General features: G+C 41.1%; 2 protein-coding genes across 3 annotated transcripts in view; both read left to right on the top strand.

Annotated features, from left to right (window-relative positions):
- LOC108701637 (coronin-7) overlaps positions 1 to 7,550 on the top strand; it is a 100,622-nt gene extending 93,072 nt beyond the window's left edge. The window contains exons 18-28 of the mRNA XM_018236541.2: positions 226 to 312; positions 2,204 to 2,346; positions 2,793 to 2,897; positions 2,982 to 3,067; positions 3,203 to 3,344; positions 3,559 to 3,648; positions 4,013 to 4,129; positions 4,501 to 4,636; positions 4,894 to 4,985; positions 5,958 to 6,044; positions 6,571 to 7,550. Coding sequence (XP_018092030.1) covers positions 226 to 312; positions 2,204 to 2,346; positions 2,793 to 2,897; positions 2,982 to 3,067; positions 3,203 to 3,344; positions 3,559 to 3,648; positions 4,013 to 4,129; positions 4,501 to 4,636; positions 4,894 to 4,985; positions 5,958 to 6,044; positions 6,571 to 6,576 — 1,091 coding nt within the window. The 3' untranslated portion in view covers positions 6,577 to 7,550. The remainder of the gene's footprint in view (positions 1 to 225; positions 313 to 2,203; positions 2,347 to 2,792; positions 2,898 to 2,981; positions 3,068 to 3,202; positions 3,345 to 3,558; positions 3,649 to 4,012; positions 4,130 to 4,500; positions 4,637 to 4,893; positions 4,986 to 5,957; positions 6,045 to 6,570) is intronic.
- A 3,849-nt stretch (positions 7,551 to 11,399) lies between these two features.
- Positions 11,400 to 20,030, top strand: pam16.L (presequence translocase associated motor 16 L homeolog). Of its 2 annotated transcripts, NM_001091264.1 has the most exon segments (5): positions 11,545 to 11,552; positions 13,215 to 13,299; positions 14,770 to 14,906; positions 16,799 to 16,864; positions 19,457 to 20,025. In NM_001091264.1, coding segments are annotated over 5 exon segments (378 nt in total). In that variant the 5' UTR covers positions 11,545 to 11,549; the 3' UTR covers positions 19,544 to 20,025.
- The last annotated feature ends 7,141 nt before the right edge of the window (positions 20,031 to 27,171 follow it).

The raw sequence follows: 27,171 nt of genomic DNA, 5'->3' as shown, positions 1-27,171 counted from the left end.
AAGCAGCTGGCAGGGAGTTTATAATCACAGGATTTGTACTCTACTATAGGACGTGATGGAAACAACTGGGATAGATATAATAATGGCTGGCGTGCCGGTGGGAGATTGTATTACCATTTTATTGTATGCTTATGATGTATCTCGTTGTCCATCCCACTAATGGAGTTAAAGGCCTCAGTATTCATTTCCTAAGCTGACATTTCTGTTTTTATGCATTATTCCCAGGTGGGGAGGATGGTCGGATACGTATCTGGCAGATCCCACAAAAGGGCTTAAAAGAGACCCTTACGGAACCCCAAATTGTGCTCACTGGTAAGAACATTTTTCAGAATTTTCTGAAGACCTTGAATCTGCCGTTCTCAAACTGTGGGGCCTCTTGAATCTATGGCTCAATAACCGATACACCGTTCTTACATCTGTAACCTGGATATGAGCAATGCTATGAAAGGGGCCCTAACCAAATTTTGGACCACCAAGTGGGTTCTTAAACATAAAAAGTCAGACACTCACTGCCCTATATTATCCAATTACCAATCATTAAAGGGGCAGTTCGCCTTTAAGTTAGCTTTTTAGTATGTTATAGAATGGTCAATGCTAAGCAACTTTGCAATTGGTCTTTATTATCTATTTTTTATGGTTTTGTTCTATTATTCTTCTGACTCATTCCAGATTTCAAATGGGAGTCACTGACTCTATCTAAAACCAATGCTCTGTAAGGCTACAACTTTATTGTTATTGCTACTTTTGCTACTATTTATCTTTCTATTCAGGCCTCTCCTATTCATATTCCAGCCTCTTATTCCAATCAGTACATGGTTGCTAGTGTAATTTGGACCCTAGCACCAGATTGCTAACTGGAGAGCTGCTGAATAAAAAGCTAAATAACTCAAAATTCAAAGTTGATCAACCCTGTTAAAACAATAGATTTATAAATCTGGAAGGACTATTAAATTAAATAAAACCAATAGGATTGGTTTGCCTCCAATAAGGATTAATTAGATATATAGTTGGGATCAAGTACAAGGAACTATTTTATTACAGATTAAAAGGGAATCTGTTTTCAAATTTTAAATGTTTTGATTAAAATGTCTGTGCCAGATGGTCAACTCAGCATTCTGAGCTTTCTGGATAATAAGTATGATAATGAACTCATAGTCAGAGCTCGGGCCAGGTGCCCTAGGCAACCTGGCTGGTCAAGGCGCCAGCTGAGCATGCGCATGCGCAGGTGCAATTAGACGTAAATAGCAGCGGCAGTCGGGTAGAAAAGGGGACCAGACGGGGTAGGCAACAGAGAAGGTATGTGCCTGGTGCCACCCTAGCTTTGCGCCCTAGGCATATGCCTACCCCTAGTTCCAGCCCTGCCCATAGCTTTATAAAGGGACTCATCATTTAAGCCATGGCACCATGTAGCACCTACTACTGTACATTATTTTTGTCTAAGAGGCAAGATTAATGCTGAAGACCCAACAAACAAATTATAAAAGGTGTTCGAATTGAGGACTGCATCAACAAACCGATGCATTTCTCATTCCAACCGGATTTTTCAGCCAGATATCGATCAGGGAAGCCCATCGGAGGGACCCATCCATGCATCTGTCGGCAGTTTATATCTGCCCATGTATGAGGGTCTTAAAGGAATTGTTCAGTATAAAAATAAAAACTGGGTAAATAGATAGGCTGTGCAAAATAAAAAATGTTTCTAATATAGTTAGTTAGTCAAAAATGTAATCTTTATAGGCTGTAACACAATAGCTAGAACACTACTTCCTGCTTTTCAGCTCTCTTGGTTTCCACTGATTGGTTACCAGGCATTAACCAATCAGTGACTTGAGGGGAGGCCACATGGGTCATATCTGTTGCTTTTGAATCTGAGCTGAATGCTGAGGATCAATTGCAAACTCACTGAACAGTTATGTCCCATGTGGCCTCCCTTAAAGTCACTGACTAATTCAGAGTTAGAGAGCTGAAAAGCAGGAAGTAGTGTTCTGTTCTTTTATGTTAGACATCCGCTCACTCCAGCCTTTATAGATACATTTTTGGCTAAATAACTATATTAGGAACATTGTTTATTTTGCACAGCCTATCTATTTACCCAGTTTTTGTTTTTACACTGAACTGTTACTTTACGCAAGATGGTCCTTCACCAACCCCAGATATGGACTCACAAGCAACCTATAATCTGTCTCTTTCTGCCTCCCACCAGGACACAACGAGCGGATTTACACAGTTCGGTTCCACCCCTGTGCCTCAGACATCCTGGCTTCTTCTTCGTATGACTTTACAATTAGAATTTGGAACTTACAGACAGGAAAGGATGTCCATGTGTTGCGGGGGCATGAGGATCAGGTGATTTACCATAAATAACTTCCGTATGGCTCTCCTGCCTCCTCCTACTTTAGTTTGTGTATGCATTGAAGAGTGACACCAGATTGCAGTGTAATATTATATAGGGGAATAGGTAAATATAGCTGGTTGTGAATTGTTTGTTACCTTTGTTTAAATCATGCGAAGCCTCCATCCCAAGGTGAACCTCCCCATTTAGAGTCTTTTGCAGTGTTAGTGATGGCAGGTAGGAGTCTTGTCAGGTGTCCATCCCAAACAGGGGGCCCCATACTGCCATGACAGGGGCTAGGCATCCTTCTAAATGGGCAGAGTTTGGGTAGAATGGGGTTGTGATTGGGTGGATCAGAGGTGTTTGGGGCCCCACAATTCCTCATGGCAATCCTGAGTGGGGAAGAATTTGATTGTATAAACTGGAAAGTGAAATGACAGACGTCTTGTATCCCGTGTAGATCTTCTCTCTGGCCTGGAGCCCAGACGGCAAATACTTGGCTACTTGCTGCAAGGACCAACGAGTCCGAATCTATGAACCACGTAAATCCAACCTACCGGTGCAGGTCAGATTTCTTTAAGTGCTGCTGTTCTGGTGCATTGTGGGTAGTTGGGATACCTACTGAGTGTTTGTGCTGTTTTCTCCATAGGAAGGTCCTGGTCCTGAGGGATCTCGAGGGGCTCGTGTGGTCTGGGTGTGTGATGGGAAATACTTGCTGGTGTCTGGATTTAATAGGTAATAATATACTGTATAATTGGTCTCCACAACTCAGCATTTTCTTCCACAGCATGCCCAGTGATCAAAGCTCCCATTGCTTCACTGCTGCCAGCAGTGTTTACATTGTGTTTAAATTCTGTTCATTTTTCACAGTCGCAGTGATCGCCAGATATTTCTGCTCAATGCCGAGGATCTGTCATGCGGCCCTGTCTCCAAGACCAACCTGGATGTTTCTCCTTCCACCCTCATTCCCCATTATGACCCAGACACCAGCCTGCTGCTGCTCACTGGCAAGGTATGTGCCTGTGTGGGTGTTCTAATAATGTTACCTCATCAGAGCAATCATGGCTACCCACGAGTATACTGATACACGGGGCTTCCTTTGAAAAGCAACAGAGGCACATATGTTTCAATGAATGGAGTTAATTTATAAGGCTACTTATTAACAGTTTATTTTTTATTTAAAACAATTATCCTTAACAGATACTTCCCAACCTTCTCTGTTTCAGGGTGATACCAGAGTGTTTCTGTATGAAGTGATGGCGGAACCCCCATACTTCCTGGAGTGTAACACCTTTAGCTCCTCTGATCCACACAAGGTGAGCACCCTGCCTAAAGTAACGTGGTCCTGCCTTCTTCACATTTCATCTGTTACTATGCCTTTGAAAGGGCAGGATTTAGAAACAAACAAGAAAGGGCTATAACTACTAGCTGTTATGATTAATAGTGGGAAATCCACATTGCAGTGCATGGAAAAGTCCCACAGATGATTTGGAAAAGGTGCAACAGGCAAAATACACAGAAATTGCTCACATGACTCATGCTTATTGTACTAACCATTTCTAGCAGAGATAGTCTTATGGGTCTGGCCCTAAAAAAAAAAACCCTGACTCTATATGGATTAGCTGGTAGGATTTTCTAAACTAAATGATACTTATAGGTTATATTGTGCTTTGGTTACAGGGCTTCCAGTTTCTGAGGAAGTTGGACTGTGCAGTTCGTGATGCGGAAATTGTTCGTGCCGTACGTCTCGGGTCCAGCTCCCTGGAACCAGTATCTTTTCGCGTTCCACGTGTCAAGGTAGATAAATGCGCTATTTCTTTATACTTTTACATTTGGCATTCATCGCCCTCCCCCTGGAAACAGATGCATGAATGGGCCCAACTAATACATATGGTTCATTGTGTTGGAATGCATGGGAAAGCACTGGGTAGCAATGAGTATAAATAAACATTGTATATAAATAATCTAAAAGAGGAACAAAACTTATGGGAGTGCCAAGCTTTCTGCCTTGAATAAGGAACTACCATTAGACCTCACCAGAATGTCAATATTTATTTATGACTGGGTGCTATTATATATGTTGTTTGTGGAAAGAGGGGTATAACGTTTAGAATATACTCAGAAATGCAGTATATGATTATAATGTATTATGTTAATGTCCCTTACAGAAAGAGTTCTTCCAGGATGACCTATTCCCCCCTTCACGCATAACCTGGGAGCCGGCTCTGTCTGCAGGAGACTGGCTGGGTGGGAAGGACATGCAGCAACGGACCATTAATCTGTGCCCTGATGGCATGTTACCAGGTACCAGTTCTTTCAGAGCTTTATCCGTGCCATCATTTCTGATTTACTGTGTGTGCCTTTGATAAACAACTTAACCACACCTACCACACAGCCCCTCTTTCATCCTCTGTTCTGTAGAGAATCTCTCCCCACTACCCCTTTTTTTCTTCTCCGCAGAGGATTGCGCTGCTTACCCCTTCTCCTCCTCCTTACACTGCCGTGCCAGAATACTATCTGATAACCATTTTAGGCAACTAACTGTTATCATTTTCTTATAGTCAGTCAAGCACCAAAGGAGGCTCCTGTCAGAAAAATTCTCCCCTCATCTGTGTATCTGCAAGAGAAGACTGACGAGCAGAAGAAAGAAGAGGTTGGAGCCAACTCATTTGTATTGGATCCAGTTTAGAAAGATGCTGGTTAAGTGCTTTAGCACACGGGCAGATTCGGGGGGGATTTAGTCGCCTGACGACTAATCGCCTCTTCTGCGGGGTGACAATCTCCCCAAACTTCCTTCCCCCTGGCTTCCGCCTGCTAAAATGAAAAATCGGCTGCGGCAATGCACTTGTGGCGCTCCGATTTCCGTAGTCGCCCGAAGTTTCCTCGTGAGGTAACTTTGGGCGACTTCTGAAATCGAAGCGCCACAAGTGTATTTCCGCAGGTGATTTTTCATTTTAGTAGGGGGAAGGAAATTCAGGGAGATTGGTGCCCGAAGAAGAGGCGATTAGTCGCCAGGCGACTAAATCTCCCTGAATCTGCCCGTGTGCTAAAGAACAAGATTCAGATAATACTAGGACAAGTAGTTCCAACATTCCTAAATCTGCAGGGTTTTGGTGCAGTTATGTGTTAGTTCCACCATCATGGAAGTATAGATAGTTCAGCAGAGTTAGGTTCAGTGGAGAAAAATTAGGTGCAGCACAATTTGGTTTAGAGCAGCCACAGGAGGGAGGGTTCCATATGTCCTGGCTTACACATGGCTAAAGCATCAAATCTGAACTCCAAGGGCCCAGTGGAGTGGAGTGGGGTTCCATGTAGCAGAGCTGCATTTAATAGGTCCAGTAGAGCTGCTGAGTTGCATGCACCCATCACAGCAAAACTGGTTTCTGTGCATCAACCTTGGGTTCCATGTGGCCAGTGCAGCAGAGTTGCTGGTCTGTGAAGCTAGTGAAGCCGGTGGTTCTGTGCCACCAGTTTAGCAGGACCAGGGCTCAGTAAATCAGCTTGTTTTGTGTTCATTGCCGTGGAATAACATGGCAATAGAGAATATTACTACCTGATATATGTTGGGTTAAAAGCTATAGTAAGATAAGGTATGTAATATATGAAATACCTTTTGTTTCTCCAGCTGTTGAATGCTATGGTGGCGAAACTGGGAAACCGCGATGACCCACTACCCCAGGAAGCCTTTGAGGGGGTTGATGAGGATGAGTGGGTGAGTAACTTGCATTGTCAGTATCACTGGTTCAACTCAGAACAGTAAATCAGCCATTAATATGCTTAAGGTATATGCCATATTTGCTTATTTTCATGTCATTATATTTTACACCCCACCACCAGCCAAGACTTTAATTCCCACACTTCTTAAGTTTTGAGTTAAGAAACACTGGCATATACCCATTGTAATGTATATTACACCTACAGTAGATATGCATATACCCAATGTAACATATATTACACCTACAGATCTGCATATACCCAGTGTAACATATGATATACCTACAGTAGATCTGCATATACTCAGTGTAACATATATTACACCTACAGATCTGCCTATACCCAGTGTAACGTATATTACACCTACAGATCTGCATATACCCAGTGTAACATATATTACACCTACAGATCTGCCTATACCCAGTGTAACATATTTTACACTTACAGATCTGCATATACCCAGTGTAACATGTAACCAAAACTGCAACTATTCTCATCCCTGGCTTTTGTTGTCTCACTTGCAGGATTAGCACTGACCTCCAGCACTCGCAGCTGCATCCTCACCCTTCACCTCTCCAGCCCCTCTCCCGTGTAACTGGAAATCATTTGGAAAGCCGCCGAGCTTCTGATACATTCCAAGCCCAGGGAAAATAAACTCAGGCCAAACTGTTTACATAATACCAGCATTCCTGACCCATCAGAAACTGGATCTTCCTCCACACCGGGGCTACATACTATATGCATGTTCTCGTGGATAATAAGAGTGGGCATGCCTGCTGTTTACATTATTAGTACATTTTGTCTTTATATTATAAATATATAATACACAAGAGCCATGAATTTCTTGTAAATGCTTAGTGATGTCATTGGTTATAAACAGAGCTTAGTGATGTGCTTGTGTATTAAAATAAAGTACCCCCTGTTGCAAAATATAAGGATATTAGACGTCACCTCAAAGTTCCATGACCTGCATATGGTCCATATGGTCATGTAACTCCTCGGTAACTTATAATATCCTTATATTTTACAATAGGGGGTACTTTATTCACTATCTCATCCTTTGCTACTTTCACCCAAAGTGGGGGATCTTATAATTGATGTCATAAGGATCTATAAGGCGATTTATGTTATCCTCTTTGTTAGCATTGTCAAAATCTTCTTCATGACATCACACAGATTACATCATCATGACACTTGAAAATACACTGAGATGTTCAAAGCCACTACCTATTCAAAAACATTCCATATACAGTTTCTTACACATAATGCTGACCGATTGAAGCCCCTCATAGAATCATCCAATCACAATCACTGATACTGATTCAGTGCAGCTGAAAACAAAGCTTATTAGTTGCCCCACTAATGCCCTGCCTAATGTTTACCTATGGAGAAGCCATACACTTTACTAACAAAGGAACTATTTACGGCATTGCCAAATCTGCCCCGCAGAGCAGGGCCCGCCTTGTGATGTTTAATAAAACATATTAATACCTTCTGCTCCTTATTATTTCTACAGCCTCATTATTAATATGCTACAGGTATGGGATCCGTCATCCAGAAAGCTCTGAATTACAGGATGGCCGTCTCCCATAGACTCCATTTTTTCCAAATAATGCAAAATTTTACTCCGTAATAATAAAACTAGCTTGTATTTGATCCCAACTAAGATATATTGAATCCTTATTGGAGGCAAAACCAGCCTATTGGGTTTATTTAATGTTTACGTGATTTTCTAATAGCCTTAAGGTATGAAGATCCTAATTACAGAAAGATCCATAATCCGGAAAACCCTAGGTCCTGAGCATTCTGGATAACAGGTCCCAAATATATATATATATATATATATATATATATATATATATATATATATATATAAACACACACACACACACACGGCAGCAATCCCTCTGTTACTCTCTGTTGGTAAAGTAAGTGCAGTATATAAAATACTTAGCCCATAGGCAGAATTAATAAAAGAAATTAATAAGAATAAGCAAAATCCGAACACTGTTTTTCTTATTGAAAAATTTCATGAAAGGTGAATATTTATGTCAAAAATTACACCTCTCTGTGATTCCCCAATCATCGTGGCGTGAAACCTGAGACTGCTGAAAATCAGCCCCTATGCTGGCATCAGCTATCTTCCTTGCCTGCACTTGTAACCATTGCGTTGGCCTCAGATTTTGGTTTGAATGCAAACTCTTGCATTTCGGCATGAAAATTTGCTATGTCAGGGGCTTTTTCCCTCAGGCTGAGAATCTCCTACGTTTGGCATTAGGCTTAGAACATATCTGAAGGCTATTCTAATTAATCAAGGGGGGGGGGGGCTTCCTGACTCCAGAAAACTGGCTATGAGATTTCTTTTTGCATCAGCATTTTTCTGTAATTAGACTAATGGCTGTAACTCTGTATACCCTTGGGTGCTAGAAATATGTCCAGTCGTTTTGTACAAATATATATCGGACAGTTCTGCCAACAGCAGAGAATTACATATTTTAACTTTAATGTTAAGCCCCATTTCCTCTGCTGCAGGTGGAACAAACTTGTTTCTGATCTCACCAGAAATCTGTCAGCTCTGTGGCCTCAAACATTCTCCTGTTCTTTATAGAAATAAAGTTATCATGTCTATCAAATAATCCTATTTATCCAGGGGCGAAGTGAAAATTCGAATTTTTGATTATTTTTTTTAGTGGAATTCGATTTGAGTTTTTAAAAATTTTCTATTTGATTTTTTGAAATTTATCATGTACTGGACCTTTAAGAATTCGAAATCGACTATTCGCCACCTTCAACCTGCCAAATTGCTGTTTAAGGGCAGGACTCCACGGACGATTCCGCCACGATCCGACGCCAAGCGCAAAAACGCAGGCGTCACGTCGGTTGCAACGGAAATAAGGTAAGTAATTCTATTGTCAGATTGTGTCGCAGCATTGATGCGTCACGACTGTCGGATGCAGACGCTGTACGCATCAACAATGCGACACGGTCCATAGCATATTTACCTTATTTCCGTTGCATCCGAGTTGACTCCTGCGTTTTTGTCCAACGCGGCGGAATCGTCCGTGGAGTCCTGCCGTTAGCCTATGGGGGACGTCCTGGGATCAATTTGGAGTTGTTTGAAGCTTTCCTGAAAATTGAATTTTTTGGAGAAAAAACTCAAATCAAATTCGATTCCGTTCGATCCCATTCACCCGAGTCTGAAAAATTTGATTTGTTTCGATAAATTTTGATTGTGTCGTTTTTTAATTCGAATTTCGAGTTTATGGGAGTTGCTGGGGCATCAATATACGCATTCATGTGCTCCACAAAGGAGCCAATTTTGGGTTTTGGACCCCTATAATGAGTCTCTCTCTCCCTCTCCCCAGTCGAGAGCTGGGGAATCAATATACACATTCATGTGATCCAACATGGCCTCCACACAAGGTACCTCCCTCCCAGTGCATGTAGCTTAGCTATTGTTTTGCCCTATGTGAGTATGAGAATTATTTCAAGGTATAGCTTAATCACTGATATCATATATATGCCACCTTTGAAAAAAAAAATACCGGCCAGTGGTGGGGGCGGATAATAAAGGGGCGGGCAGTGACGCAAAAGGGGGTGGAGCCGATGGGCAGCAACACAAAAAGGGGCGGAGTCATATTGTAGTGCCACATCGCAGAAGCCGAAGGAAATGTAAGTTTTTACTGTAGGGCAAGGGCTTTTGTAAAGGGTATTACAAGTTACCGGCAGCTACATTGCCGGTAAATTTGTAGCCCTGGCCCTGGCAGGTGTGGCAACCCTACACCTGGCTGGTATTTTACCAGCATGGCTGGTAAAAATGATGTTTGATCCCAATGTTATTAGTTGGGAAAAAAGATAAATATATAGGAAGGCCGGTATATTTTTCTAGAAAAGGTGGCAACCCTAATCATATACCAAAGTGATTATTGCGCTGGAGATATCAACAAAAAAAGACAAAACCCAATAAAATGTTACAGAAAAAAAAACAAGACTAGGGGGCAGATTTATCAAGGGTCGAATTTCGAAGTGGAAAATACTTCGAAATTCGACCTTCTAATAGAATCCTCCGACATTTGAAGTCGGAGGATTTTATTCATCGTAGTACGATCTTACTTCGAATCATATGATTCTAATGATTTGATCGTACGATCGTACGATTTTCCTTCGAAACCCAAAAACTTAAAAATATGCTCTGGTAGGTCCCCATAGGCTAACATAGCACTTCGGCAGGTTTAAGTTGGCGAAGTATTGAAGTCGAAGTTTTTTTAAAGAGACAGTACTTCGATTATCGAATAGTCGAACGATTTTTACACTGAATCGAAGTCGAAGTAAATTCAAAGTTGTAGTATCCTATTCGATCGTCTAATTTTGATTTTTTTTTACTTCGAAAATTCCTTCAAATTCACTTCGACCCTTGATAAATCTGCCCCTAGGACATTCTGTAACATACTCAGTTAATGTAAAGGAGAACTACCCTTTTAATTAAACTACTGCGTGGTATAAGAAAGAAACTACTCCACAAAAGTTTTAATATGGTAATATTTCCAATTAATCTGATTGTTTCAGTTAAAGGAACAGTAACACCAACAAATGAAAGTGTATTAAAGTAATTAAAATATAATGCAGTGTTACCCTACAGTGAAAGAAAATGGTGTGGGGGAGTTTGTGAAACTTCAATAAAATTCACTTTGTATTGCATCCATGAGTGTTCCTGATGTTCCCTGATACATGTTTACAGTGAGGAGCAGCAGGGATTTGACAGATCTGCGGTGAGTGCCGGTGAGAGAGAGAGAGAGAGAGATATATATATATTCTATAGCTGCTGTGTAGTCATGGGGGCAACCATTCAAGCAAAATGGCTGGTAAAAATTATGCTTGATTCCAATGTTATTAATAAGAAAAAACTGCAAGTATAAAGGATACACAGGATACACAGTAAATAACAGATAAGTTCTGAAGAATCCCATTGTATACTACAGAGCTTATCTGTTATCTACTGTGTATCCTGTGCCTTTTCTTTATAAGCTTTGAATGGCTGCCCCATGGCTACACAGCAGCTTGTTTATATAAACGACAATAGTGTTTCTAAAGCAAACTTAACTTTGACTAGTCCCACAGTAAATTATATTTGAATGTCTACAACACATTTATTTTTTGCTGTTACTGTTGCTTTAAACATGAACAGAGACCACGAAACCGTCCACTGCACCTCCCTGACGGAACTATTATTGTAGCGCTAACATGGCAGAACTGCCCATACTCGACTCTCATACAGTAACATTAGATTCTGGCAGTACAAAGATGGCGCTGCTGCACATCCGGTTAAACCTTGAACGCGACGTTATTCGACAGACGTCTGTCACGACCACGAAGGAGCTGTCATGGTTACCTAGGTGGACCAAAGGGAGGACCAACATGGCCGCCTAGCGTCTTCCGGTTGCACTATTCCCTCTGACCCCACAAGGATAACCTTGAATTTTTCAGCGCTGGCCGCCGAATCACGATGGTAAGTGAGACGTAAGAAACAGGGGCATTAGATATTGATCTGTCAAAGCGCGTGTTAGGACAGGTGACATGTCCAGATGTAGGGTCACGTGGGGACAGCTCCAATGTCATGTGGCACTTTGTGTGGGTATTATTGTGCCAGTCTGGCCAGTCTCTTCTACTAATGCCACTTTGTCCCATGACTACCCTGGTTGCCTGTGTGACTATATAACTGCCATTGTCCTTCGGTTTGACACTGTCCCTGGATTTTTATTTTCTCATTAAAACCTGCCTAGAAGAAGCACAAGGATTTTGTGTTTATTTATTTATTTTTGATTATTACTATAGTTTCTAAAGCACCAGCATATTCCCCAGTAGATCTGTACAGTATATATTAGGAAGACCACGTAGAGGATGACAGACAGACAGACAGACAAGAGAGGCATTTCAAACAATGGGACAAGCACGAGGGCCCTGCCCACAAGAGCTTACAATCCAGGACTGGCTGCTAAATGATAAGCCTGATATTTGAAGTAAAAAGAAAAAAACACTTAGAAGAAAAGTGATCAGAGACAATTTTGGTTTTGGACCCCTATAATGAGATACATTCTTGGGTAGTTACCCCTTTTTAGTCTAATTCCATTTTTTATGATTTTGATTCGGCTGTGGTAAGAGCTTCAGATTTTCCATTTTATAGTTTCTGTTTACTCTGCCAGCACTGAGCTTTCTTATCTCTCTCTCAGGCCTAGGGTTGCCACCTGGCCAGTATTTTACCCACCTGACCTGTAAAAATGATTCTTGTACCCAATGTTATTAATAGAGAAGAAATCTAAATATTTAGGAAGGCCGGTATTTTTTTCCAAAAAAGGTGGCAGCCCTATTCACAGATAAACTAGCCATTCAGATTGGCAGCTAGTTGTTCCCTTTATGGGGTCAAAATGATGAAGTCACTGACCAGTATCAGTTTAGTAATAGTAATCAGACAAAAAATCCTGTCAGGTAAGGAGTGTCTGTTGTCATGGGACAGCCCCACGTGTGACCTGGTTGTTGGCTCCTACTTGTACCATTGGATCAGCCCAATCTAGCCCAGCACTGGGGTGGCAGAGTCAGCAGAAGAAGGTCACCCGATGAGCAAAGGGGTTGTTCACCTTTGAGATAACTTTTAGTAGGATGTAGAGAGTGATATTCTGAGACAGTTTGCAATTGGTTTTCATTTTTTATTATTTGTGTTATTTATATAGTTTTTTTATTCAGCAGCTCTCCAGTTTGCAATTATAGCAATCCGGTTGCTAGGGTCCAAATTACCCTAGCAACCATGAATTGATTTGAAAAAGAGACTGGAATATGAATAGGAGAGGGGCTGAATAGAAAGACGAGGAATGCCAAGTAGCAATAACAGCACATTTGTAGACTTACCGATCATTTGTTTTTTGGATGGGTCAGCGACGCCCATTTGAAACCTGCAATGAGTCAGAAAAAAAAGGAAAATAACTAAAAAAAATAAACAATGAAGACCAATTGACGATGGCGGCACTGTAGCACTACTTTTATTCCCAGGGCTGGCCAATGTCGTTTATTGGGGGGGGGGGACATGTAACCTATTGCCAGTTCCAGTGAATTTGTTTTTCTTTATCTTTTAAATCTTTTCATTTACACCCTGTGCCCTTCGTTATTTTCTCTACAGGCCAAGTACTTGGCGCAGATCGTGGTGATGGGCATGCAAGTGGTGGGCCGGGCATTCACACGTGCCCTACGCCAGGAGTTTGCTGGTAAGAACACATGTGTAGGCATAGGATCCCTTATTTACAGACCCATCAGCTCTGAATTCACGGTATGATTAGCTTCCATAAAGTCAATTTTAAGTTTTAAATTGCCCTTATCTGGAAAACTCCAGGTCCCAAGCATTCTGGATAATAGGTCCTATACCTGCATATTGCATTTATCCTTGAGGGCTGTTTTATTGTAATGCAGTCAAACCCCAGTTTTATGTACCCCAGTATTATGTTTTCCAGACTGGACTTCATGCTCTAATGCATTTCAGTAGTAGCATTTCATGACAGCACTTTGCCCCAGTTTCCTTATAAAACCCCTGTTTTCCCCTGTGCATGTGACTTTTCTCACATTTTAAGTTTTGTTTTTTTGTCGATTAAACAGTTTTTACCAAAGAAACAACGATTTTACATCGCCCCATTTTACATTTTCCTCAATGTTATGTTATTTTTCCCCAGGGTTTTGGGGTTTGACTGTATAGTATTTTGCAGCTTCCTAAAGTGATAGTGATATACTTTGCTTTTATATGTGGATAACTAGTTCCATGCACTCATGTTGCCTAATAGATCAATCAATGCATATGCAGGTATGGGATCTGTTATCTAGAAACTTCCGAATTACAGGATGGCCGTCACCCATACACTCCATTTTATACGAATTTTTAAAAAATTATTACCTTTTTCTGTGTAATAATAAAACAGTAGCTTGTACTTGATCCAAACTAAGATATAATTAATCCTTATTGTAAGCAAAACAATCCTATTGGGTTTATTTAATGCTTACATGACTTTCTAGTAGACTGTATAAAGATCCCTTATCCGGAAAACCCCTGGTCCCAAGCATTTTGTATAACAGGTCCCATATCTGTATATGGATATTACTCATCAACAGAGCATGATCTGTATCCAAGTGGGTGTTATAGCGAGTGGTAGATTTGATAAACCCACTTCTGAGATGATAAATAGAGAGTTATTATTATACAATAATAACACTTTTTACATGAGTAATGGTCCTGCAGTTTCATTGCTCTAACAATGCCTAATATGAATAGCCAAGAGAAGGGGGAGATTTTGCTTAAACCTATTTAAAGTAAAGTGCTCAGCTTTTTTCCCCCCTTTTTATACCAGTCGTCTGTTCCCTTCCAATTATACGAGGAGATGCTAAAGGGCTGAGGTTTTCTGCATAGACTAGAAAAGAAAATCATCATCTGTCTGTGAGCACTAGGGATGCTTTGATATCACATATTTATGTTATTGTCTCTGTAAGAGAAACTTTATTTATGGAGTCACAGAAAAGCCCAGTTCATTTCTATATTCATTCCATTACACGCTGGTAGGAAAATGTCCAGCGAATCACTCAGAATAGAACAAACTATTTGTATTGCCCGAAGGCTTCCCACCACATTACTAACTGCACTTGTCTTTATACTCTCTAATTCTCCCTCTTTTCCTATGATGTGTATGTTGCAGCAAGCAAGGTAGCAGCAGAAGCTAGAGGGAGAGCTGGGACAGAGTCAGCAGCAGTCAGCAGCCTGTCTGGGATAAGCCTTCAGGAGGCCCAGCAGATCCTTAATGTTTCCAAACTAACACCGGAGGAGATCCAGAAGGTAAAGTTGGAAAAAGACACATCCCATCCCATAAGACATGGCCAATGTCCCCTCTCCAAAGCCCTTAAGGTGGCCATACACGGATAGATCCGCTCGTTTGGCGATGTCGCCAAACGAGCGGATCTCCCTCCGATATGCCCACCTTGAGGTGGGCAATATCGGGCTGATCCGATCGTGGGCCCTAGGGCCCAACGATCGGATCCTAGCGTTCGCCAAACAGGCGGTCGGATCGCGGGACCGCATCAACGAACAGATGCGGCTGCGATCCGACGGGATTTTTAATCCCATCCGATCGAGATCTGGCCGACTTTCGGCCAGATCTCGATCGGGGAAGCCCGTCGGGGGCCCCCATACACGGGCCAATAAGCTGCCGACACGGTCTGTCGGCAGCTTTTATCGGCCCGTGTATGGCCACCTTTAGCCTGTGCAAAATTGTCCCTTCAGTGGCAAAGACACAAAACAAATTTAAAGGGGTTGATCATAACTTTTAGTATCACGTAGGGAGTGATTTTCTGAAACAATTTGCAATTGGTTTTTATTTTTTATTATTTGTAGTCTTTGCGTTATTTAGCTTTTTATTCAGCAGCTCTCCAGTTTGCAATTTCAGTTATCTGGTTGCTAGGGTCCAAATTACTCTAGCAACCGCACATTGATTTGAATAAGAGACTGGAATATGAATAGGAGAGAGGGTCTGAATTAGGGATGCACTGAATTCCCTATATGGGATTTGGCCTGAATCCCCGAATTTTTGGTAAAAGATTCAGCCGAATACCGAACAGAATCCGAATCCTAATTTACAAATTAGGGGCAGGAAAGGAAAAAGTGGAAAAAATTCTTTTATGACGAAAAGTCAAGGATTTCCCTACCCGCCCCTAATTTACATATACGGTTTTGATTCGGCCAGGCACAAGGATTCGGCGGAATCTTGTTAAAAAAGGCTAAATCCTGAACTGAATCCTGGATACGGTACATCCCTAGTCTGAATAGAAGATGAGTAATAAAAAGTAGCAATAACGATACATTTGTAGCCTTACTTACAGCCCATTTGTTTTTCAGATGGGTCAGCTGGAAAGAGTCAAAAGAAGAAGGCAAACCATTCAAAAACTATAAAAAAATAAACAATGAACACTAATTGAAAAGTTGCTTAGATTTGACCATTTTATAACATACTAAAAGTTATCTTAAAGGTGAACCTCCAAAAATTTTGAGAGGTTTAGCCTTTTATAGAATGCTGCTCCATACAGAAATGTCACCCTCCTCCAGTGTCTAGGGCTGCAGCTTGCATTATATTAACCCATGCACAAGCATCATGCCTTGGGGTGGGACTGTATCTGAAGTCCTATGATATAAGTAGTAGTAGCAGTAGTTGTTGTAGTAGTAGTAATAATAGTAGTAGTAGTAGTAGTAATAATAGTAGTAGTAGTAGTGCTATAATAGTATTCTGCTTGGAGCTGCAGCATGGATTCATCTCTGTACAAGGTGCGACTGGAGTAGCAGAGGATCTCCTGGTGGGCCCCAGCCTATGCTTATTTCCCAAGCCCAAGCTTATTTCCTCTATGTACCAATATATGTAATTACTGTGAGAGTCGGCTTAGGGTGTCAGGTTCTCTGGGGGCCGAGGAGACCCAGTCCAACCCTGCCTCTGTTGTTTCATACAAGTGCTGTCTTGCTTATAGTTCCTGTTTATATCCTATTTATTTGACCTTCCCTAGAGACAATAAACTCTGGGCTCCCTCAGGCGTAACTCCTTGACTCAGTGTTACATGACATTGGCATCAATAATGAATGGCAGCAGTGAGGTTATTGGCATTAGCCCATCTTCTTGTCTCACTCGCAGCCTCTTTCGTTCAGCTCCTTGGCTTCTATTCTGACCTCATTTCTTCTTTTAACAGAACTATGAGCATCTGTTCAAGGTGAATGACAAAGGGCTGGGAGGATCCTTTTACTTACAGTCTAAGGTGAGGTGTCAACGATGGGTTACCCTGCGGTGCCCAACAGATATATATATATATAGATATTATTCCATCATTTTAAATGCACAGAGCAGGTTTGTGTGAGCTACATTGGGTTTCTAGGTGTGATTCAGTGCAATTGAAATCACCCAGCAAAAGCTGGAATAAGAGTCATGGATTGATTTTTGTTTTTGTAATATGTTTATTTTTCACGATTGCTTTCTTTAAAACTGCTTCTAGACTAAAGGGGTCATTTATGTCTATAAGTGCAGTGAGCAAAATGCAATTTTTGAGCCATGTTTTCCCCCATAATTCAGCATTATTTCCCAGAACTGCAGTCACGAGACATTGAACCTTATGCAACAAAATGGCTGCAATTGCACTTGTACTTTGCCATAAATCAGATGCAATTGTGCTAAAATTCTGATCATTGTTATTTGAGTGACATGTGCCTGAATCATTAATGCAAGTGTGCTGCACCTATTGACACGGGCGTTGGTGGGACCCTGGAGCTACTGCCCGGTGCAGAAGTGGTGCAGGCTTCATCTGTGTTGATAGTTTAAACTGTGTTCAGTTAAGATTTGGAGACAGGAAGGAATATGTGGGGCCGAGTGCAACTATATGGAAGTGCAAAGAGTAGATTTTGGTACAAGTACTTATAATAAATTGGGTTTTACTGCAAGGAAATGCCACTGTGCTTGCAGTCAGAAATTACTCCTTACATCTGTCGCTCACTGTAAGCTGCCATTTTAAAGGGTGGTTCATCTTTAAATTAACTTTTAGTATGTTATAGAATGGCCAAATTCTAAGGAACGTTTCAATTGGTTTTCATTATTTTATATTTTTATAATTATTTGCCTTTTTCTTCTGACTCTTTCCAGCTTTCAAATGGGCGTCGCTGACCCCATCTAAAAAGCAAATGCTCTGTAAGGCTACAAATGTATTGTTATCGCTACTTTTTATTACTTATCTTTCTATTCAGGCCTCTCCTATTCATAGTCCAGTCTCTTATTCAAATCAATGAATGGTTGCTAGGCTAATTTGGACCCTAGCAACCAGATTACTGATACTGCAAACTGGAGAACTGCTGAATAAAAAGCAAAATAACTCAAAAACCTTAAATAATAAAAAAATGACAACCAATTGCAAATTGTCTCAGAATATAACTCTCTGTCTAAATCATACTAACAGTTAACTCAAAGGTGAACAACCCCTTTAAAGTGCCCCTCCCACAGTGATTCACTGACTTAGCCTACAACTGCCTGCTGATGATTTATGGCAGTACGCAGAATGGGTAAACACAGATATACCATGCCCAGGTTATACCATGTGGTACATGCTAAATAAGACCTAGGTCAGGTAGGTTTGTTGCTAGGGAAATGTGGCCATCGTTGCAGACATCAGCAGATCATCTCTCCGGTCCCACTGCAGTGTATCCATACATTTGAAGCCTTCAGGTGACGTCTGTGTTTTCATCATCCTTCCAACACCTCCTCTTATACCCGGCACCCGTCTCTGCTCTGGAATCTATGATATGTTGTTATTACATAGGGTCCAAACTAGACAATATCGAGTGTGCTTCAACCACCTTATTTAAAGGAGAAGGAAAGGTTAAAACTAAGTACCGTATATACTCGAGTATAAGCCGAGTTTTTCAGCCCCCAAATTATGCTGAAAAACTCTACCTCGTCTTATACTCGGGTCGCACCTCCAATGGGAGCAGAAACCCTCAATTTTTGGATTGAAACTTACCAGAAGCTGCTGCATTTCTCACCCTAGGCTTATACTCGAGTCAATAAGCCAGTTTTTGGAGGTAAAATTAGGTACCTCGGCTTATACTCAGGACGGCTTATACTCGAGTATATACGGTAAGCCTTATCAGAAAGGTCCATCTAAATATACCAGTAAACTCCCAAAGTAGTGCTGCTCTGAGTCCTCTGTCAAAAGAAACACAGCATTTCTTTCCTTCTATTGTGTACTCATGGGCTTCTGTATCAGACTTCCTGCCTTCATCTTAAATCTCATTGCCCTGGGCGTGAGCATGCTCAGTTTACTCCTCTTCCCCCCCCCCCTTCTCTGCTGTAATCTGAGCCCAGAGCAGGGAGTGTGCATCTGTGTGTCCCAAAATGCCTGAAAACCTGAAGGAATCCACTTTAGGAATGAAACGGTTCCAGATAATGGCCCAGCTAAGTAGCAAATTGCCCCTATTGGTTCCCAAGTAACTGGCTCAGGCTTTGTCATTCAGCTTAAGCTCATATAAACCATAACAAGGAGCACAGAACTGTGACTGACCGTGTATTCATCCACACATGGAGATTAGCAACCGACAGCTAAGGATTTAGGAATCAAGCACATGCCAACTGACAGTTTGGAGTTTGGAAACTACGACTACTTTAAATGTTTAAAGGGACAGAGGCCTTGAAATGCACTTGATGCTTTATAATAGGAAATGTTGCTGGCTGTATCAGACGACCGGCAACTGCTGCTGCTAGCCACACACATGTAATGTTGATATATAGTAGTAGTCACTGGTGGAAAGCTGGTTCTATTGGTAGCAATACAACAAGACTGAAGGGGAATGCTTTGCCTTCTCTACAGGTTGTTCGAGCCAAGGAGCGATTAGATCAGGAGATGGAAATTCAGTCAAAGACACACAAGCCAAAAGAAGAGACAACACAGACGTGACCGTCAGTCTTTGCAGTTCATCATTGTAGCAAAGTGGTCGTTCCATTGTAAAACTGTGCGGGCGATGCTCTGACCCACATTCAGACTTTCTCATTTCTAATTGAGACGGTAATGATTATCTCTGATGCTTGGTTTTTCCCCTTGACTGTCGGCTTACTACATACAGACACCTTCAGGCTCTCAAAATGCATTGTGTCCTGCTTCCTGTCATGTTTCATTTGGAACCAATCTGAATGATTTGATACAGCTTCGGTTCTCTCCAGGCAAATTGCCGTTGGCTGTCACCAAAAAACTCACATCATCACGTTTTGGAGAAAAGGTCGCCAGTCGCCCTCTGGTTTCGCCAATAGACTTGGAGACAATTGCTGTGTCTGGATCATTCCATGTGACATAAGGGAAGACTTGGTGCCAGAATAGTGCTGTGTGTGAGCTGCATTATTGCTTGTTGTTTTTATGGTCACAATAAAAAGCCTCTCACTGAACTGCATCCACTTGTAGCTGATTCCATACATCCATTCATTAGATGAATTTTGAAATCGCTAAGTCTTTATTAAGAAATAACTACCTGAAACTCCACTTACGCTCCTCTTCAGAAAATGCGATCCACCATGCGGCGCTCGATTTCTCCTACTTGCCTTCCTTATAGGAGATAGCCAGGGAGGAAAAATCGAGCGCCACACGATGGATCGCCGTCCTTTCGCCTTTTCTGAAGAGGAGCACAAGCGGAGTTTCGTAAGTTATTTCTTAATAAAGACTTAGCGATTTCGAAGTTTAATTTGTCTTTGTGGGGTTTTTTTCGTTGTATCAACGAACAAATTTAAAAAAAAAGATGTTGCCAAGAGGCCCCAAGTGCTTAAATCTTATCACTTCATAATCAAAAGGATAGAGTCGCTCCAAACTCACCCCTCGCAGGTGTTCCTCCCCCATTTGATGCCACTCCAAAACCGGGTGCTCAGCCACCAGCGCCTCTGCTGTGCCTTGGTAAAATAGAGAAACAAACAGGCGGCACTCCGGATAAAATAAAATTTTATCCGGAGTGCTGGCTGCTTGTTTCTCTTATCACTACATAGATTCGGAAATATTTTTTTGGTTCATGGTGCTCTGCTGCAACAACTGATCATGCCTACTTTTTTTATTTTTTTTAAAGCTTTATTTTGTTTATTTAAATATTATGATATTACTCAACACATTTAAAGACACAGCCAACATTTTCTCCAATATAATAATATGAATGAAACAGCGGAATGTAATATGCTTCGCTAGTTCAAAAAACGGTTGCAAAGACGCTTGCAAGCGTTGCGCCATTTTTCACAGATTAAAGGCCTTACCGAATTCCTCGCAAAGTTTGCAAACAAATTGCTTTTGCAAATGTTCGCAGTGGATGTAATAAAAATGTTTACCTTTTTTGCCACAAAATATTTAATAAAACTTCAGAGCTGGTGTTAAAGGTTAGCAATGCGCAATTAAGATTTGCAATGCAATAAAAGCCTAACGAAGAATATTACATTGCAACATTTTCAAAGTTTTGCTCTTTGCAAATTTTATTACATATCCCCCCTGGTATTTGAACCATTCAACCACGTCCCAGTTGCACACAGTTATAGGGGAACCCTCCTGGAATCTGTCAATAGCAAATGATTTGTTTTCATTTGCTTTAAAGACCTGAAAACTTCCCAAAATGTACTGTTTGCAACAAAGCTGCCGTGCTTGTTTAGGGTTGGCGAGATATAGCAGCAGTGACATTTTTTCAGTAACTACATTTAACTCCAGCCCTTCTATTTGGTGGTTCGCTCTAATTTGAATTGCTAGTGGCTCTATTGCAAATGAGAATAACAGAGGGGATAGGGGACATCCCTGACATGTGCCCCTTCCAAGGCGATTGAAGAGGCCATTTACCACCACTTTTGCCTTTCGTCGTGCATATAATTACAAATGAGAATAACAGAGGTGATGGGGGACATCCCTGACGTGTGCCCCTTCCAAGGTGATTGAAGAGGCCATTTACCACCACTTTTTCCTTTCGTCATGCATATAATGCTCGCACAAAGATATGAAGAGCTTTTCTAGATTATAGCAAGATAATACCTCCCACATGTACTGCCACTGGACTGTATCAACCCTTTGCCCTGGGTTGTCATGTTGGAGTGATAAATAAGCATTAAAGCCATCTTAAGTCAATATCGGTCGCTTTGGCAGGCATGAATCCCATCTGATCAGGATGTACTAGGTCTTTGATTAGATAGGACCTTTGCAAATATCTTAAGGTCTCAGTTCAGGGGATTAATGTAATATAGGGCTGGTAACATGAGAGTGGAATTATTTCTTAAGGTGACAGGCTGTCATGTGTGACATAATTTAGGGACAAGGAGTTTATTATGGGCCTTATACCAATCATTCGGGATTCCATCTGGGCCAGGAGGGAGATCAGATATGATCACCTATTTCTTCCAGGATGATGTAAGCATTTAAGAGAGTTAATTGTTTGTGGTATAGTTCAGTCGGCACTCACCAGTTCTGCAATCATTTTTGCTTGGTGCACGTGACTCGTGGTCCACTCACCAACTGGATTCCAAAGTTCTATTATTCAACACAGCACTGCTGAAGAATGTAGTTAAAACGCCTTTATTTGAAAACACATGGATTTTGATCTGCTACAAGTGCATTTAAGAGAGTTAATAGTTCCTTAGATAATTTGGGGAAATGAATTGCTTCTAAATACTCCATTAGCTCCGAGCTGTATATATGGAGTTAAAATGCTGTCCGAAAAAGGCCACTATCCCTTGTCGGTTAGTGACCAGGACTCTGCTCTCATTTTTAACTCCGTGGATAATTGTAGTTGAGACCACCCCTCTCGCTAGTAACTGCAGTAACTTTTTTTTGTCCCCTTTATCAAACCATGCTGCCATTACGTATAGGTCATTTGGGAGACTTTGTCTACACATAGGAAATTCAGTTTCCTTTTGGCTTCTGTCATGGAATTTCTTGTGTCTACAGTTGGGGAGGTACCTAGAGATGGCTCAGCAGCGGTCAGAATGGGCTTGTGCCACTTCAGCATTTTTGCTGTCTAATAGATTTAATTAAGGAAATATATGAGCCTTGTACGTATGCATTGGCTGCATCCCACACCCAGACGTCTGATGATGAGCCTTCATTGGCCTGCCAGTATTGCTTTGATCACGACTACCTTTAGTTCTTAATAACAATCAACATGGCACAGTTGTATAGCTCAGGGGACCTCTCACCTTAAGAAATAATTCTAAATTATTTTCCATCATGTTAGCTGAACAAAATAAACTTTACTTACACTTTATTTAAAATTAAAATGTATTTCTTGGAATTACACAATCACAGCAAGCAGGCAGTTGCCATTTTGTGGCAATTTGTTTTTAAGACAAATTGTGCATCAAAATCTTGTGTATGCACCAGAATGGGGGACCAAATACCCATGAGCAGTGCCCTACACAATTATAGAGTGTGAGGAGGGAGGAGGGAATGTGAGGAGGGCAGTAACATTTAGGAAGTGCTGAATAGAAAGTGAAAGTAATTGATTGCCCCACTTCTATGCATCAGGCATAGAGGCGGGGCAGGTAATATTTGATTGACAGCTCAGATATTTTAACACCTTTATAACAGGTCTGGATGTTTTAATAAAAAAAAGAATTTGGGTTCTATATTTAATTTGATAAGTAATTTCATTATACAGCTTTTTATTTGTAGGTGACAGGTCCACATTAAAGGCAGTGAAATAGTTCCCTCCCCAGATCTCAACCTAACCAGACCCCAGTCAACACTCAAAGCTGCTCATCCCTCCAGCTTGGGAACTATAATAGTTTTTACACTGCTAATATAATGGAGTTGAAACAACAGCCCACTTGCTGTTTGTTTGGGCCTACTGGACACACAGGGTAGAAAACGGAACTAGTTAAAATGTTAAAATGAACTGACCGGAGAAACATCAGAAGACTCTTCTCTGCTCACTAACTTCATTTTCATTCATACCTCCCAACATTTCGGAAGTAAAAAGAGGGACAAAAAATTTTTTCCCGCACCTAGTGCAGCAATTTTTTTGACCACACCCCTTTCTGTGGCCACACCCCCTAATTACCATGTTTGTTTTACAAAATTTGGCAGCTTATTAAAGTTTGAAAATATTTCTCCTTATCTAAACTGTGTTTTTGTGTCTCAAAATTGTTACAAAGTATCTTATTTGCACCTGTTAGCTGTTCTGGGCTCTCTGCTAAAAGCCAATTAAGTGAGAAACTTTGTTTCTTTTTCTGGCTGTTCAGTGCAGAGAAAAGAGGGACTTTCCAGTACAAATGAGGGACTGCGGGTTGAGCTGTCAAAAGAGGGACTGTCCCTCCAAAAAAGGGACAGTTGGGAGGTATTAGCAGAGCAGGCTGAAATAAACAGCAGGTGGCACTGTGGTTTCACATTATTTATATTGGCACTATAAAAACTGCTAATATCTTAGAACTAACGTTTTTTTAGAGGATTCCCATTTCCTTTAATTAACATGATAGTATGTCCAGCACAAGCCCCATTCATTGACTTCAAGAGGTTCCACTGCATCTTGCAGAACATCCAACGCATTGTAGGAACGGGGCTCTGTGCTGCAGGACAGCTGGGTTTTGCTACACGGTTTCAATATTCAGAAGAAACGCGGAACGCGGCAGTGGGTCGGGTATCCGTAAGGTATTAGATTAGTTGCAAGGTGTATATGGGTGAGGGTTGGTCGGTCTGCTATAATACATTCATGCAGTGACCCATAGCAGCCACTTCACTTTCATTGTCTGAGCTGCACTTTGCTACAGCACTAGAACATGATATATTTCATAATGATATACAGGTATGGGATCTGAATTACAGAATGGCCATCTCCCATAGACTCCATTTTATCCAAATGATTAACAATTATTTCCATTTTCTGTGTAATAATAAAACAGTATCTTGTATTTGATCCCAACTAAGATAAAATTAATCCTTATTGGAAGCAAAACCAGCCTATTGGGTTTATTTCATGTTTACATTATTTTCTAGTAGATTTAAGGTATGAAGATCCAAATTCCAGAAAGATCCGTTATCCGGAAAACCCCAGGTCCCGAGCATTCTGGATAACAGGTCCCATACCTGTGCTATAAACATGCGGGTAGTGGCACATCTGTGTTTTAGAGCTTCCTTTGTGGAGATGGAATTTTCATTGTAGGCCAGAAGATTGCTTTAATGAAAAACATACCCGCCTCTCTGACATGAGCTCATTCAGTTGTGTTATATACAGAAAGTGAACAAACACTATCCGACCTTCCAAATAAATATATAAATGCATTTCCTACACAGACATACATCTGGCAATTCCGATAGTGTTTATGCACATTTTCCATCTGAACAAACCCTGGTATAGTTTCCCTTTAATTCCCATATGTTATTATTAGCGATGGGTGAATAAGTTCGCCAGGCGTGAATTTGTGGCAAATTTCTGCGTTTCGCTGTCGGCGAATAAATGTGCAAAGCTGCAGGGAAAAATTTGCTGTCGAAAAAATCCGGGCCGTCAAAAAAAAAGGCAGCGCGTCAGAATAGTCGCATGCATAAAAATTGACGCGCGTCAAAATTATTCGGACGCTCATTGACTTAATGCATTTGCTGGTATAAAAATTGGCACGGGCGTCTAAATTGACGCACATCAAAAATATTTTGACGCCCATTGACTTCAATGCGTTTCGCAAATTAGCGAAACGGGACAAATTCACCCATCACTGGTTATTATACGGGATATACACCCTTCATACAAACAGGACACTAGGCACAATGACACTGCTAGTGTGATGCAGGGCAAATGAACACTGTGTGCTATATATACTGTATATATATATATATATACAGGTATATATATAGATCATGTTTATATGAATGGAGCTTTAAGTGGAATGTTTAACATCTTCAGCTTTGAACAAATACACTGCTGGGAGAAGGAGACAGGCGGCACGTAGATTTCTAAGGAGACAATCGTTCCTGTGAATGAAGGAAAGGGGGAAGGCGAAAATGTCTTGTGAAACCGTGTCCAGCCATACCTTGGCCAACTCTGTATGAAATCCAGCACATCAGGTCGAACAGATGGATATCGTATGGTACTTGTGGGTCTGAGTCAGAGTATTTTGTCTTTTCTGCCAGATATGGTTCAGGCTCTAAATCCTGAGCCTCAAACACTGGTCAATAAGTAGCCGATTTGGTGTGGGTCAAGTCAGGCCCGGATTTGTGGAAAGGCCACCTAGGCCCGGGCCAAGGGCTGCAGGATTTTAGGGGAGCGGCATGCTGCCCAACCACACCCACATTGGTTCAGATGATGAAGATTTGCACAAAAAAAGGGGACGGGACAGTGGCGACAAACGGTAGTGGGCCTAGGGGCGCCCACTATGTAAATCCGGCCCTGGGTCAAGGGGGTCAGCCGGTGTAAGGCCAGCTTATTTATATGAGTCGTTTCTGTTCCCCTGCTATTGTTTCCCATGCTCACTGCTAGCTCATTCTGTTAAAGCACTTCATGCCCCCATAGAAGAACAAAGAACCATTCAGGTAGTGCCGTACAACTGGCCTACTTTGTGTAAGCTTTAAATGGTATCACTACAGAGAGTACACAGTGCTACGCAATATGTTGGCGCTATATAAATACATGTTAATAATAATGTTAATAAAGAGTAACTGGCCCCTGCATTGTTTATACCTCAAATTCAGACATTAAGGGGGTTATTTACTAAATTCCGAATGCAAAAGTCATGGAAAATTCGTGATTTTTTTTTTTTTTTTTTATATAAAATCTGACTTTTAAAAAGAGAACAGGGGAATGTGGGGAGAGCAGTGACATCTAGGAAGTGCTGAATGGAAAGTGAAAGTAATTGTTTGCCCTGCCTCTATGACTAAGGCATAGAGGAGGGGCAGACAATATTTGATTGACAGCTGAGAGTTTTAAATGAGCTTAAAACCGTTATGAATGCTTAAATGAAAAATAGAAATTGGATTTCATGTTCAATTTGAAAAGGACTTTTAGTATACAGCTTTTTATGTCTGGGAGACAGGTCCACTTTAAGGATATATCTTAATATGACAACTTTTTTCTTGTATAAGTAATGAGTGATATCCCTGCAGTGAGCACCAACCTATACCATTAATATGGAAATGATCTTAAAAGTTCTTGTAGTGATGTGGGTGTGGTTTAAAAAGGAGGCGTGGGCAACACTGGCTTCCTTTATTGGCCCTCCAATACATAGGCCAGAAAAATTGCAGCCCTCTGTATCACAGAAGTTGGACAACACTGAGGTACCGGATTCATGATATCCTGACAATAACTCTCTCTGAAGATGAGAAATCCATGTTTTTATTTTTTGATGACGGAGGAACAGCCATCTTGTACAACACAGGATATCTCTGGCTTTAAATGAACTTGTAGTATGACATAGACATTGATATTCTGAGACCATTTGCAATTGGTTTTCATTTTCTATCATTTGTGTTTCTCTTTTTCAGTTATTTAGCTTTGTGTTCAGCAGCTTTTCAGTTTGGTATTTCAGCAGCTATCTGGTTGCTAGGGTCTTGTTTACCTTACCAACCAGGCAGTGGTTAAAATGAGAGGCTGGAATCTG

Source organism: Xenopus laevis, chromosome 9_10L, assembly GCF_017654675.1.
Source record: "Xenopus laevis strain J_2021 chromosome 9_10L, Xenopus_laevis_v10.1, whole genome shotgun sequence".
NCBI lineage: Eukaryota > Metazoa > Chordata > Amphibia > Anura > Pipidae > Xenopus > Xenopus laevis.
This window is presented reverse-complemented; position numbering and strand designations above follow the sequence as displayed.

Excerpts from the sequence above, each read along its gene's own strand:
- pam16.L (XM_041575574.1), top strand. Across the intron at positions 13,300-14,769 it reads CCTACGCCAGGAGTTTGCTG|CAAGCAAGGTAGCAGCAGAA; the intron begins GTAAGAACACAT and ends TGTATGTTGCAG. Across the intron at positions 14,907-19,456 it reads CACCGGAGGAGATCCAGAAG|GTTGTTCGAGCCAAGGAGCG; the intron begins GTAAAGTTGGAA and ends CCTTCTCTACAG.